Source organism: Gadus macrocephalus, chromosome 5 (genome assembly GCF_031168955.1).
Source record: "Gadus macrocephalus chromosome 5, ASM3116895v1".
Taxonomy (NCBI): Eukaryota; Metazoa; Chordata; class Actinopteri; order Gadiformes; family Gadidae; genus Gadus; species Gadus macrocephalus.
This window is the reverse complement of record NC_082386.1, coordinates 4,198,907-4,211,597: the sequence shown is the minus strand read 5'-3', so window position 1 is coordinate 4,211,597 and position 12,691 is coordinate 4,198,907. Positions and strand designations below refer to the sequence as shown.

The 12,691-nt window shown below is 45.0% G+C and overlaps 1 protein-coding gene and 1 long non-coding RNA gene across 3 annotated transcripts in view; one reads left to right on the top strand and one right to left on the bottom strand.

The window, feature by feature from the left end:
• grm1b (glutamate receptor, metabotropic 1b) overlaps positions 1-8,608 on the bottom strand; it is a 26,657-nt gene extending 18,049 nt beyond the window's left edge. Inside the window, exons 1-3 of one of the 2 annotated variants that reach the window (XM_060051211.1) lie at positions 8,429-8,608; positions 6,836-7,692; positions 709-958 (exon numbers count right to left, since the gene is read on the bottom strand). In XM_060051211.1, coding sequence (XP_059907194.1) covers positions 709-958; positions 6,836-7,547 — 962 coding nt within the window. In that variant the 5' untranslated portion in view covers positions 7,548-7,692; positions 8,429-8,608. The remainder of the gene's footprint in view (positions 1-708; positions 959-6,835; positions 7,693-8,428) is intronic. The other variant, XM_060051212.1, reaches the window with a different exon arrangement.
• Positions 3,773-12,691, top strand: part of LOC132457189 (uncharacterized) — a 26,745-nt gene continuing 17,826 nt past the window's right edge. Inside the window, exon 1 of the long non-coding RNA XR_009525582.1 lies at positions 3,773-4,861. This is a non-coding gene — a long non-coding RNA (uncharacterized LOC132457189). The remainder of the gene's footprint in view (positions 4,862-12,691) is intronic.

Below are 12,691 nucleotides of genomic sequence, written 5' to 3'. Positions count from 1 at the left end.
CGCCCTCTGCCTCGCGTGGAACAACACAGTCCCACGGAGAGGGGCAGAAGACAACCCAGGGAGTGCTGCCGTCTCCTTGCTGAGCGCCTGTAAACCTTGAGGAGGACGCCATGACACTCAATCACACAGCTGTGTGACCAGGAGATTAGCTAGCATCAGGGGGCTGGGGGGGAGAAGGAGCAGTTCAGAGCCATCACTGGCTCAGGGTCGGGGACATTGGGAGGACGGGAACACTTAGATCAGGGACTGCCACCGAGTTAGGATTACATCCCAGGAGGAAGCCGTTTTAAGGAGAGGTGCTTAAGGAGTAAGTCTGATGTGTAACATTGCTTATTCATGTGGGATTTGGATGGCGAGCCACCGTCACATCGTTATTCTATTAAGCCTTAAACTGCTGTACTTAACTTTTCTACTGCAGCTGTTTACTCCATTAAAATCGACCTGACCTCGAAAGTTTCTCAAGAATAAAACTCACCCATGCATCAGTCAATCAATCAAGTCAATCAATCAGCCCCCACCACCGTTGGAACATCTCCACCTGTACCTAGAACTCAACGGGAAGACTTGACCTAGTGCAGGTTTAAATGATGTCCCATTGCACGCCGCAGGCAGAACACAAATCCTCTAGTCCAAACCAAACAAACAAACAAACAAACAAGTAAAGGAACGAACTAATCAAACAATCAAACAAATTAAAGTAAAACCCACCTGCCAATCAGGAGGAACTCCCCGGCCACGCCCAGCCGCCTCATGGCCATCAGCAGGCCACGCACCGTCATGCCCTCGCAGAAGCACACCACCACGCGGGCCTTGGGCAGCCGCTCCCTCAGCTTCCTCAGCAGCCGGTCGAAGTGCCTCTCGCCCGCGTTGCTGTAGATCTTGTCAGAGTGGGCGATGCACAGCCCCTCCTGCGCGGCCAGCTCCTTGAAGGCGTCCATGCCGCTCTCGCCATAGTTTCCTGCCGGGGAGACAGGAAGTAGAGGCTTCAGCTGAGGGGGAGGAACAGGAAGCTGTTATGTTATGTATAGATGTATATACATGTTATGTTTTATATAGGATAAAGTTGAAGTTACACATTTTATCTCCGGCCTCATTATTGATTAGAGAGTTTGATTTTCATATTCTGATGAACAGCTGGGGTTTACTGAACACTATACAGGTAGATAACGTGTTCCAGTTTATATGAACGGTAGCATAATGTTCCCAACGTATTGACCTTAGCTGTTTGCGTTTTCCACTCTGATTATAGTCTATTTCTGCTTTAGTTATATATTACTTGGACCGAAAATATTCAGTCTCCTGAGAATAATTCTCAATGACCAAAGCCTCAGAGCACTGAAACACATTGATGCAACATCAACACAAACTAGAAACCTAGTGCCAGAATATATGTGTATCATTAAGATCTGTACAGTAGTGACCCCTAGGTTCCTTCTTTCTCTGTGACCCCATAGCAAGGAAATGACATGTCTGTCTGTTTGGGGGTTTGGGCTTCTGGTGGTGTCGAAACAGAAGGTTACGATGTCATTCATGAATGGACTGTCTCAATAGAGACAGATCTTAGTTACCCAAACCTTGCCTCCATCTTTTATAAGCTGCAGTAACTGGATATATAGATGTATGGTAGTAAGATAAAAGTATCATCATTATTCTTCCAAGACTTACACAAAGAAAACACCAAATAACAGTCTCTTCCCCTCTATCTCTAGGGCCCTATGATTTCCGCGATAACGAAAACGCGGACGGAATCACGGAATCTGACAATAAAAACGGAATCTACTGAATCTACAGATTTTTTATACAGGAAAGTATTAAAAGTAACAAAGTTACAATTTAAAACGGGCCTGTCTCAGTAAAATAACTGATTTCCAGCAGGTTCCTGTTCTGCAGCACATATAACATGTGACAGGGACAAGGCACATCACGCGTCACATTTACAATATGCAGCGGAATGCAGCGGAATTCGCCATTATTTTGGTGAAATTCTGTTTCGAGGGAAAAGGGAAACAACACAGGTGACATTAACGTCACTGAATGTTTAGCAGCCACTCCCACAAAAATGTAAAAAAAATCCCCGGTACACCACTCCAGCCTAGGTGGCGGGAATGCAAACAATAGGTTCCGCTCCCGCTCCTAACAAGTAGCCGAAGAAGAAGTTAAAGCGCCCGTAATTCGGTTCTAACCCCCAAATTCACAGACGAACAATATCCAAAACACTTCTATCACTCAGGTGATCAGCTGTTTTGTAGAATATGTCAACATACTATCGATTGGAAACGCAAAGATACGTGCGATGACCACTTGAAGTCCAAAATCCATATAAAAAACAATGAACGCCGTAGCCAGGGCACGCCCTTCAAACCACAATTTGAGTTTGTAAAAAAAGAGTTTATAAGCACTTTATTATTTATGTAATGTTGTTTTTATTTGAAGCACTAAAAACAGTGCAATGTTGGGATGTTTTAATAAATGTAGTCTTCTATCTGATTAAATTGTAAGAATTGTATTTGTTCGCACTTATTTGACACTCGTTTTGATGATTTAAATTGCTTAAAGTGTAAAAAAGGAATTCATGAAAATTAAAATGGAAAAATCGGAATTTGGAAAAAATAAAACGGAATTTGGAAAAAAAACGGATTTCATAGGGCCCTATATCTCTCTACCGCCCACTCTCTATACCCCTCTCTCTCAGGCCACGTTTATACGTAGCAGGGTATTTATAGAAACGAATATTTCCCCCCTCCGTTTTCAAAAATAACATTGTGCACACAGCATCGTTTTCCAAAAAGTTGTCGTTTACATCAAAACGCATAAATACGCCGTCGAGCGCCATTATAACTAGGCCTATGCCAAACCTATGGCTCTACTACCAGTGTAGTAGAGCTTAGATCGGGCCCATAAAATCAAGCCCGACCCGGCTCGAGCCCGTGCACGTTCTGTCCGAGCCCGGCCCGACCCGACACATTAACCGTAATTATGAGCCCGAGCCCGATTTCAACCCGACTTTTTTTTTTAATACATATGTAGTCTGGCTGAACGGAAGTGGACAGCGTCTATTGCCTAGCGTCGGATTTGGCCGCGACTCCTCCCCTTCCGGTTGCTGGCGTTCCCGTATTGTGCTCCCCCTCAAACTCGGAAACTAGGCAGTATGGCGAGTTTTGAAGAGGACTTTGACGGCGCTGTAAAGTTGGCATGTTTGGCTCTTTCCGTCGAAAATTGCAAAGAGCTGTGAGATGAGAAGACCCGTGTAATAAAGGCCCATAATATTTCTGTTTATGGCATAGATTTCTCCTCAAATTAGGCCATTAAACCAATGATAAAAAAAAATACAAAAATCGTCGAACAAAGGATAGTGGAGGAAAATATTGGCCGGGTCGGCTCGGGCTCGGGCAGAGAATCTGAACTCTAGTAGGGAGAAGGATAAAGCCATGCAAGCCAATCAGAATCCTCAGAATCAACAACAACGAATAACACGAGCGTCTTCCTGTAACAAACAAACTGTAAACATAGGGCGCTCATATGACCTTAAGTATTTCCTGGCGCATAATGTGACGCTTCAGAACCTAAAACCCAGTTTCTCCACGTTGACACGACAACACATAACCGGCGTTTTCAGAAATCTCCACTTTGCCCGGAGTTTTTAGAAATGATCGTCTTGGTTAGCCATGATAGTCTGCAGCTGTGGCTCATAGGCTAATTGAGCCACACCCATTCTGGTGCTCCTTAAGAGGGCCAGAGTTTTAGACTGGAGGGGCTTGAGTTGTGCAAGTGACTCGACGGTTGTGCTGTGTTTTAAGAAAATATATGCTTTTTAACAACGACCATGTGCATCAAGAAAGCTTTTTTTCACATTTGGTGGAAGTGGTGGGATCATTCCTCTAGCCGAGTGGAGGGGACCCACATTTCGACATTGTTCAAGGAGTTTCATGGTGGACCGCAGTGAAGTGTGAGCAGGTAGACGAAGAGACCTGCTGGGAGAGGAGATCACTGGTGGAGTTGAACTGCTGTCCTGTGGGGATGGCCAAAGCCTGAAGGAGGAATAGCTCGGGAACTCCTTGTTGCTGACGTGAGCCATGTGGGGAGCTATTGCCAAGCCTTGGCAGAGCAGCAGTGGCGGAGGACAACTGTGAAGAGTGCAGTGTTTGGCCAAGAAGGAGTGATCTTGGAATGAAGATTGGCGGTCACCAGAGAGACTTTTTGAGCTGTTTATTTAGCACAAATGACTGTCTTGCACAATATTTTACCTTTTTTATCTAATGCGCTTGAAACTGTTTGCAAGCTTAAAAGAGGGGGAAGGTAATGTGAAGATGTGAATGGCATCTTCACTGGTTTCAACATGTTTTAAAAGATTCACGTGCTCCTGTCTGGCTGGTTAGCCGTGATAGTCTGCATCTGTGGCTCATAGGCTAATTGAGCCACACCCATTCTGGTGCTCCTTAAGAGGGCCAGAGTTTTAGACTGGAGAGGCTTGAGTTGTGCAAGTGACTCGACGGTTGTGCTGTGTTTTAAAGGTTGGGTATGGGATTTGCGAAACGCCAGCAGATTTTGAAAATACACAACTCGAATGATCCTACCCCCTCTCCTTCAACGCTGACTCTGACTCCACCCATTCCAAGCACATGGACGCGCAATCATGCACGAGCGAACACAGATGAGCCATTAGCTAGTTAGCTAGCTCCAGTAGCTACCGCAGGATAACAAAAAACAGAAGCTTACTCTGGGTCACGAGCTTTGAGAATGTGCACGAAGGGGTCGAGCGGGGGAGGGGGAGTGCAGTACGACCGTTTGATTGACGTACTTACTGTCCAATGCCACTCTGTGGGTCTGGAAATCATTGGCTGGAGTTTTTCAAGCCCTGCCCGTTCCACAGATGATTGACTTGTTTAATTTCCATGTCAGTACTTCTAACTCAGTGGCTGTAAGTGGGTTATGATAAGGATTTCAAGGAATTTTGCAAAAATTGCCAAAAAAGAGAATTCCATACCCCAACCTTTAAAGATATGCTTTTTAACAACGACCATGTGCGTCAAGAAAGCTCTTTTTCACACACTTCCAACTCCACTAACAAATTAGTGAAAGGACCTCAAAGCATTACACATGCATATGAACCAGGCCAAATGATGAATTACCTCCACTAATCTATTGGTCAAAATGAAGCATTCTGAAGAAATCCATGGAAATTGATTTGAGAAACTCCTACTTCTATCTCTCGTGCCATGCCTTCCATTTTCAAAAGCTTATGGCTAGGGGATGTCATCAAACATGCCACTTTTGTCATCACTTAAAAACAGCGAGAAGAACTTCTCATCTCCTCCATTTCATTCCTCATTTCTCAACCATGCGAGTGGTGCATACTGGCTGCCGTGCATCACACAAGTGGGTGTTACACTGGTAGTAGATAAGGTTTGACACCCCTCAAAAACATACACACAAACACAAACAAAACACGAGGTTCCCATTTTAACGGTCTGAAAAGTGAGAAGAGTTCCATCTCTTATTAAGAGCCAGCGCATTTGAACTTGACAAGTTGATATTTTCGTTTGCAGTCTCCGCTGAGACAAATGCAAGACCACATGAATTTCTAACTTTTCTTTCTACAACTTCAGAAACACTGAGTCGTCATGTAAAGAGAACTTCACACATATATGATATGCGGTCCTGTGGCCGCAACTGTGGGTCGATTTAATGATATGCTGCAATACATTAACAAACAACATTCATCATTCTTTTAAACACTCACTCGCGGTAAAACTATGTTCTCTCATGATCAAATACTCATCAATCCTAAAAGTTATGGGCTTGTACACGATGTCTGTGTCAAGAAAATATGTGTTTGCTGTACGGTGTTTGCAGATGCATTGTTTTAAAAGTACAACTTCTTACCGCTGTATCAGCTGTTCTTTCCCAAATAATTTAACCAACGTTATAATTTACCCTAAAACAAGGTTTCGTTTTGGAAGGCCTGGGATATAGCCTGCTTTGCTCGAGTTTATTATCGTTATTATTATTTTAACGCATTGCATAGCCTACTACAGTGTTCATTCATGCAGCCCCTATGGAATTAAAATTTTCAACAATCCAAATCATCATCATAATATTTCAATCAGGCTAATCTTTCGCAATTGCTTTTTCGATCAGTAAGATAGCCCCATGTATCATTTGCACCGGAACACGCCTCTGCTTTTCGCCCAACGCGCCGCTCACGGCGCAAGTGTAGTGGCGCGAGTTTGCTGCAGGGGGAAATCAGCTTTACACCGGCTGCAAACTAGCAACGATACATGCGTTGGTGTAGAAAGTAAATTGCTCTGGGTGCAAGATAGGGCCCTCAGTACGTAAAGTGCTTTGGAAATCTTGAAAAGCGCTAATAAAAGCAATGCAACATTATTATGATTGACTCTGTCTCTTCTATATCTTTACCCATGCCGTCTTACTGAGATACCGTTGGATAGTATGAGGAACATCAATGTGGTGAAGGTCTAAACCTGACTTCAAAAAGATGTGCAAGGCTGATTACAATCACAATTAGGGCATTAATCAGACGCTTTCAGCCAAAGCGACTTACATCGGTTAATACACACATTGACACACCGACGACAGCCAGCTCGTCAGGAGCAGTTGGGGTTAAGTGTCATGCTCAGAGACACTCCAACACACAGCTAGGAGGAGCTGGGGATCGAACTAGCAACCTATCGGTTACAAGACAACTGCTCTACCTCCTGAGCTAAGCTGACCCCCCAGTGTGAGGCCCTTACAGCCAATGCACCTCACTGGAAAAGAGTCTTCTCCCCAGACCTCCTCCCTCAACACCACGTGTGAACTCCACCCATGGACTCACCCTCGGTGTGCACGGCCGACACGTAGGTCCAGTTGTAGCGCTTGACGATGTCCAGGATGGCGCGGGCCTGCAGCGTGTCCGACGGCACCACGCGCAGGAAGTACTTGAACAGCGTCTTGTCGCTGAGGTCGATGCTGGTGGCTGAGTAGGCGATCTGGGGGATGTTGAAGAGCTGCAGCAGGTTCTGCACCTGGATGGCCACCGAGCTGGAGCCCGGCCCGATCACCCCGGCGATGGGCTTCTTGGTGGAGGGCGGCGGCTGGCTGTGCGGCACGCCCTCCACACACCAGCGGGCGCCGTCCTTGTCGTCGCGGATGGAGATGAGCGAGTCGCGGATGAACTCGATGCTCTGCTCCAGGGCCACCGACGAATGCCAGCAGGAGTCGCGGATCTCGCAGCCCAGCGTGATGTTGGGCAGCAGGTGGGGGTCGGCGTTGATGCGGTCCAACGCGTGGAACATGGCCTCTACCCGCTGGATGCCGTACTGCTCGCGGATCTCGCCGCACTTGCGCTCCGCCACCTTCTCGGCGGAGGGCTGGTGGTGCACAGAGAAGAGGGCTCCGATGATGACATCGCCGTCCATGCGGGCCACGAGGCGTGTGGCGGCGCGCGGCACAAGCGACCGCTTGGCGTGGTCGTGGGACGAGACCACCGCCGCCGCCACCAGGAGGACGGGCAGGAACAGGGCGCAGAGGGCCGTAGGGAGAGTCATATTCCACACTGTTCGATGCGCGTCGACGGCAGGAGAATCATGTCCACTGGGCGGGAGTAGGGATCCATGGACTGGCCTAGTCCCTAGGAAGCGGCGGTGGACCCGATGGTCATGCCTCTACCGTTAGGCCCTCAGAGGTGTCCTTCTGTGGGAGGGAGACAAGCTGGGTTCATTCCCATCTCAAGTGGATTAGGCATTTTTTTCATTAGAGCACAAATAAATAAATGCACACAATTTTCTATTTAGATTCAAATATCAAAGTATAGCCTATGGAATGATGGAAAGCAGCAGTGTTCTTCACAATGGCAGAAATAAAAGGAAGGTGTTAATCAGATGAATTTTGAAAAACAAACCTAAACATTAAATTGAGAAATTAAATCCTCACATAGCCTATCCCCGTTCTAACGTGAATCCTATGCATCGGAATTGGCCCAGTGTTGTGTGGGGTGCCTTTACAGCTTCAGCACCACGGACAGCGAACGCATCGCCCCCAGTTTAAAGTTAGGTCGTCACAATAAGACCACCGATAACTAAGCTACGTGTTTTCAAGGCGTAGTGTTACAGGGCACTGTGTAAGAAGAGGACACAGTCAAACCGCGTCGAAGGAGTGAAATGTCTTCATAGTGCATCACACTGTTGACGAGCGTTTGCACCTTGCGGCTGACGGGCAGCAACTTAATCACAGCTAAAAAACATGTACACTAATACACGGCTCCCATCAGATGCATGATGCTCGAATGTGCATAATCAAACAAAGTAGCCCAATAAACTATGGCAGTGATTCGACATGATATTCGTTCTGATAGGCATGCGGTAGCTGATTTCATTCAAGACATGACCTGTGTCTGCAAAAAAACATCTCATTGGCATTCCTAACTTACCTGCAGCCAGCTCCGTGATGCACCGCTCCTCTGATGAAGCTGGAACACAGTCTCTGCGATTGAGCAGCCCTCTCTCTCTCTCTCATCTCTCTCCCTCTCTCTTTCTCATCTCTCTCCCTCTCTCTTTCTCATCTCTCTCCCTCTCTCTCTGTAACTCGATCTCTCTCTATGCCTCCCTCCTTCTCTCACTCTTTTGCTTTCTCCCCCCCCCCCCCCCCTCTCTCTCTCTCCCTCGCTCGATCTCTCGCAGTCTCTCTGCCTCCCTCCTTCCCTCTCTATGTTGATCATCCTTACTTTATCATCTTCCTCACTGCAGTCCTAAAACAGGTCACAGTGACTGCAGTGTTCCTGAAGACACAGTGTAGCCTACTTGTTTCTGAACCTCACGTCTCCTTTGAAACCTTTATAAACCCTGCTCCAAAGGGCTCGTTTTTGGTCGTGTTTTGAGCTATAGTTTGGATAGAACACCTAAACAAGATTGACTAAATAACATCATAACATAGCTTGATACGTCAAAACTTGGTTGAATAAGTCTCTTCGGATCAAAGTTGGTGAACTTATTTTCGCTATTTTAACCTCCTCACTAACACGTGGAGTGAACCTCGGGTTGGAGCGAACGGCCGCCCCCACGTGTTGTCGAACCGCTATTGCGCCAGAGCGACAAAAAAGTAACATAGCGCCACAGTGTGGTCCCGGAGGTGAATGTCCCATTCAATTTCTCCATAGAGGTTTTGATGATTAGCAAAAATGTCGTAACCATCCAAAGCAGGGATGGGCAACTTTAATGATAAAGAGGGCCACATTTTTCATCATAACCATCAGAGAGAGGCTACAATTTTTTTAATTTGGTAGATATGATTTCCTGTATTCTGGTGCATTTTGGGGATGGCCACTAACCAGAATCATAACCTATGTACGGTATGTTATTTGAGCCAACATACATTTATTTCATGTTTTCCATGCTCAAACAGCCACATGAATGGTTAGCATTTTTAATATTTTTTAATTTCAAATTCAAATAAATGTGTTGTTTTGAACCATTAAGTCATCAAATATACATTGACTTAACCCTCATAGGGTGTTCGTATTTTTGTTACACAGGAGGTGCTGCTGGGTCTGGTGGACCCATTGCATTTTAGGCCTTTTAATTCAACATAATCTAACTTTTTTTTTTAATACTCACCAAATGGTTACTTCAACCTAATTGCAAGTAATATAAACAACACATATGTTAAATTTGTTCCCTTTACCTTTGTTAAATCACATTTATGAATTGAGGTGCCACTCGTCTTTGTTTATTTTCGTATTAGCATGTAATAAAATAAGGAAATGCATCATAAAACAGGCATAACTGGGAAATTATCAACATCATTAGAAATTGAAACATACTCAATAACATCTGTCTGAACAACACATTAAAGCCTTTGAACACAGCCATTATACGTATATCAGTCTATACCACACATGAGGGGCAGAGTCTCACTGTGTGTGTATTGCTTGCATATGTATTTTTTGCACTGGTTGCATGTATATTGTGTTTTATATTATGTATTATGTATATTGTGTATTTGTCTTTTACGTTTCGGAGCTGGCTGATGCTGATCCTCCTCTTCAAACTCAGTGTCAGACTCTGAATTTTCAGAAATGTTATCCTCACTTTCTGAAACTGTTTCCTCTGCATCACCATCAAAACCCTCTGTCTCTTCAAATATCAACTGTAAGGCAGTCTGAACAGAGAATCGCTTTGCCATCTTGATCAGTTGTGGTATGGAACCACGCTGACAGAGATTTTTTATAGTGGCAGATCCCCAAGCTTGGTTCCCGCAAGACAGAAATGTGTGGGAATATGGGTGTAGATAGTGTTGGGTGCTCCAATGTTGCAACCTTGTGCGGGAACAGTGGGTGCACACTGTGGGTGCTCACACCAAGGGCCCATTCACCTGCTTTACTCTCCACACACACACACACACACACACACACACACACACACACACACACACACACACACACACACACACACACACACACACACACACACACACACACACACACACACACACACACACACACACACACACACACACACACACACACACACACACACACACACACACACACACACAGAGAGGAGAAAGGGAAAATTAGGGTGCACAGAACCTATGATTTCCACACTTAAACTAGCTCCGGGTCCACTGGACCCGAACACCCTGTGTGTAATATAAATGTGATGGGGGGGTATACAGGGGGGGGTCCTTGAAAATGTTTTCTGATTTATGTTCCTCACAGAAAATGAGCCAAAGCCAATGAATCTTAGTTCAAAAAAATAATTATTTGTATCACTTTTATAAAGCTAAAAACTGAAAACGGGTCCCACAGACCCGAACACCTTATGAGGGTTAACATGACACTAATAAATGACACACGCATAAGCCCAACAAAGCATTATAGGAAGTCTGAGATAAAGAGACATGTATGGATACAGAAGAATAGGTGTACCAAAATTATTAATGACAATGTTCAACACATTGAAATTAAATGTTTTAAAAGTTATGACTTACTGGAGGGTAAGGGTTTCTATGTGAAATGGGTCCTTAAACTGAATACAGTGCACATAAACTTTCTCCGGAAGAGCATGAGATAGTTGTATTTACAGAAAAACATTGTTATTACATGTTATTTACACATATTCAATATCAAAGACAAAAATTACTCTAGAATTTCTCTGGAGTAATTTCTGTCTTTGATATTGAATATGTTAACATTTCAGAACGATTTCAATTCATATGGATTTTGGTATTCATCAACAGGAGCCATGTTGGTGATACCAATTGTACTTTATGATATATGAACCTTTTCCGAGCGCCTCGGAAAAGATACAATCCGCCACCCCCCACAGCCGATTAGCTGTTCTGGTGATATCTGCATATTTAGCTAACCAACGTGTACCAATGCACTACAACATTTACTAATACAGTTTCTCAATTGAGTCACCTGGCTGTAATCCAGATATGCTACATCTGAAAGGTAAGCAGCGATAAAGAGTTTGTAGTTCGCCTCTTGAGCCACAGGGTTTCCAGCCAGGTATGCAGGTTAAGGCTATGGGGTTATCCCTAGGCGCGAGCCGTAGCACTGAAAAATGTATAATCCCCGTCCACCAATCCTCAATCACGTCCGCGGGCCTCATTTACGTCCGCGGGCGCCAACGGACGTTCGGCTCCCAATAAACAGCTTTTCTTCAGCAATTTAAAGGACAATGAGGCCGACACTTAAAAGGCTGTGCCTATACTCATATAATCTAGAGTTGCAATACGTAAATATCGTTATTCAACATATAGGCATTGATTATATATATTTATAAAACGGGTGGCTTAAATCCAGCGATCTGATTGGTTCATAACTGTTGTGTAGTGGGCGTATACATAACTGCTATGACGTCCAATCATTTTTTTTTAAAGTTTGCAGAGTTCCATATCACGCCGCGCCTGGAAGTAGAAACGGTCACAAAGCGCTGTAATGGCATTTTGAGAGATTTGTATGCCACTGTCAGAAACGGGAAAGGCCAACAGTACGGATTAAGCAGTTATATCGGTCTCGGGCTGGCATCAAAATTACCGGCGAACCAAGCTACCGACTCTAGCCGAGCCTTCTCTCGGAGGGACGCTAAAGTGTCTGGCATAGCGACCGTCGTGCATTTTGAAGGCAGCCAGGAGGGACTACATTTTTGTATTCTTTAAAATAACTGCTTTTTACCTTTTTTTATGTAGTGTATCTATGACTTTCGTTTTGCCATAATTGTAACCGTTTTCTAAAAGCAACAGCTCACTTCAGTCAGTGGTATGTGCTAGTGATGCACCGAATATTCGGCCACCGAACATGTTCGGCCGAAAATGGCCCAAAACATAATGTTCTGTGTGGCTGTGGCTCCAGCCATACAGGAAATGACTCAGCAAGTGCTCCATCTCGTTGCACCTCACCCAGCGGCTCGCTCGCTCGCTGAAGTTCTTCCCAGACCTACACCCTAGCCATCCAACATGCATATCTGAGAATCCGGCCTCTCTTTAATAATGACAAAAAGTTACGAGAGAAATACACATTAACTTTTTGTTATCTCATAAGCGGCGTGGTGCCGGCTCCTTTTGACCTTTTGACCCCAGACTTCAAAAACGTGGCCACAGGCCAGCTGTGTCTACACACCTTAAGCCACAAATGTACAGCTCCATCCCACAAAAAATGGGGACTAGAAACTAACCTCTGTCTTATGTA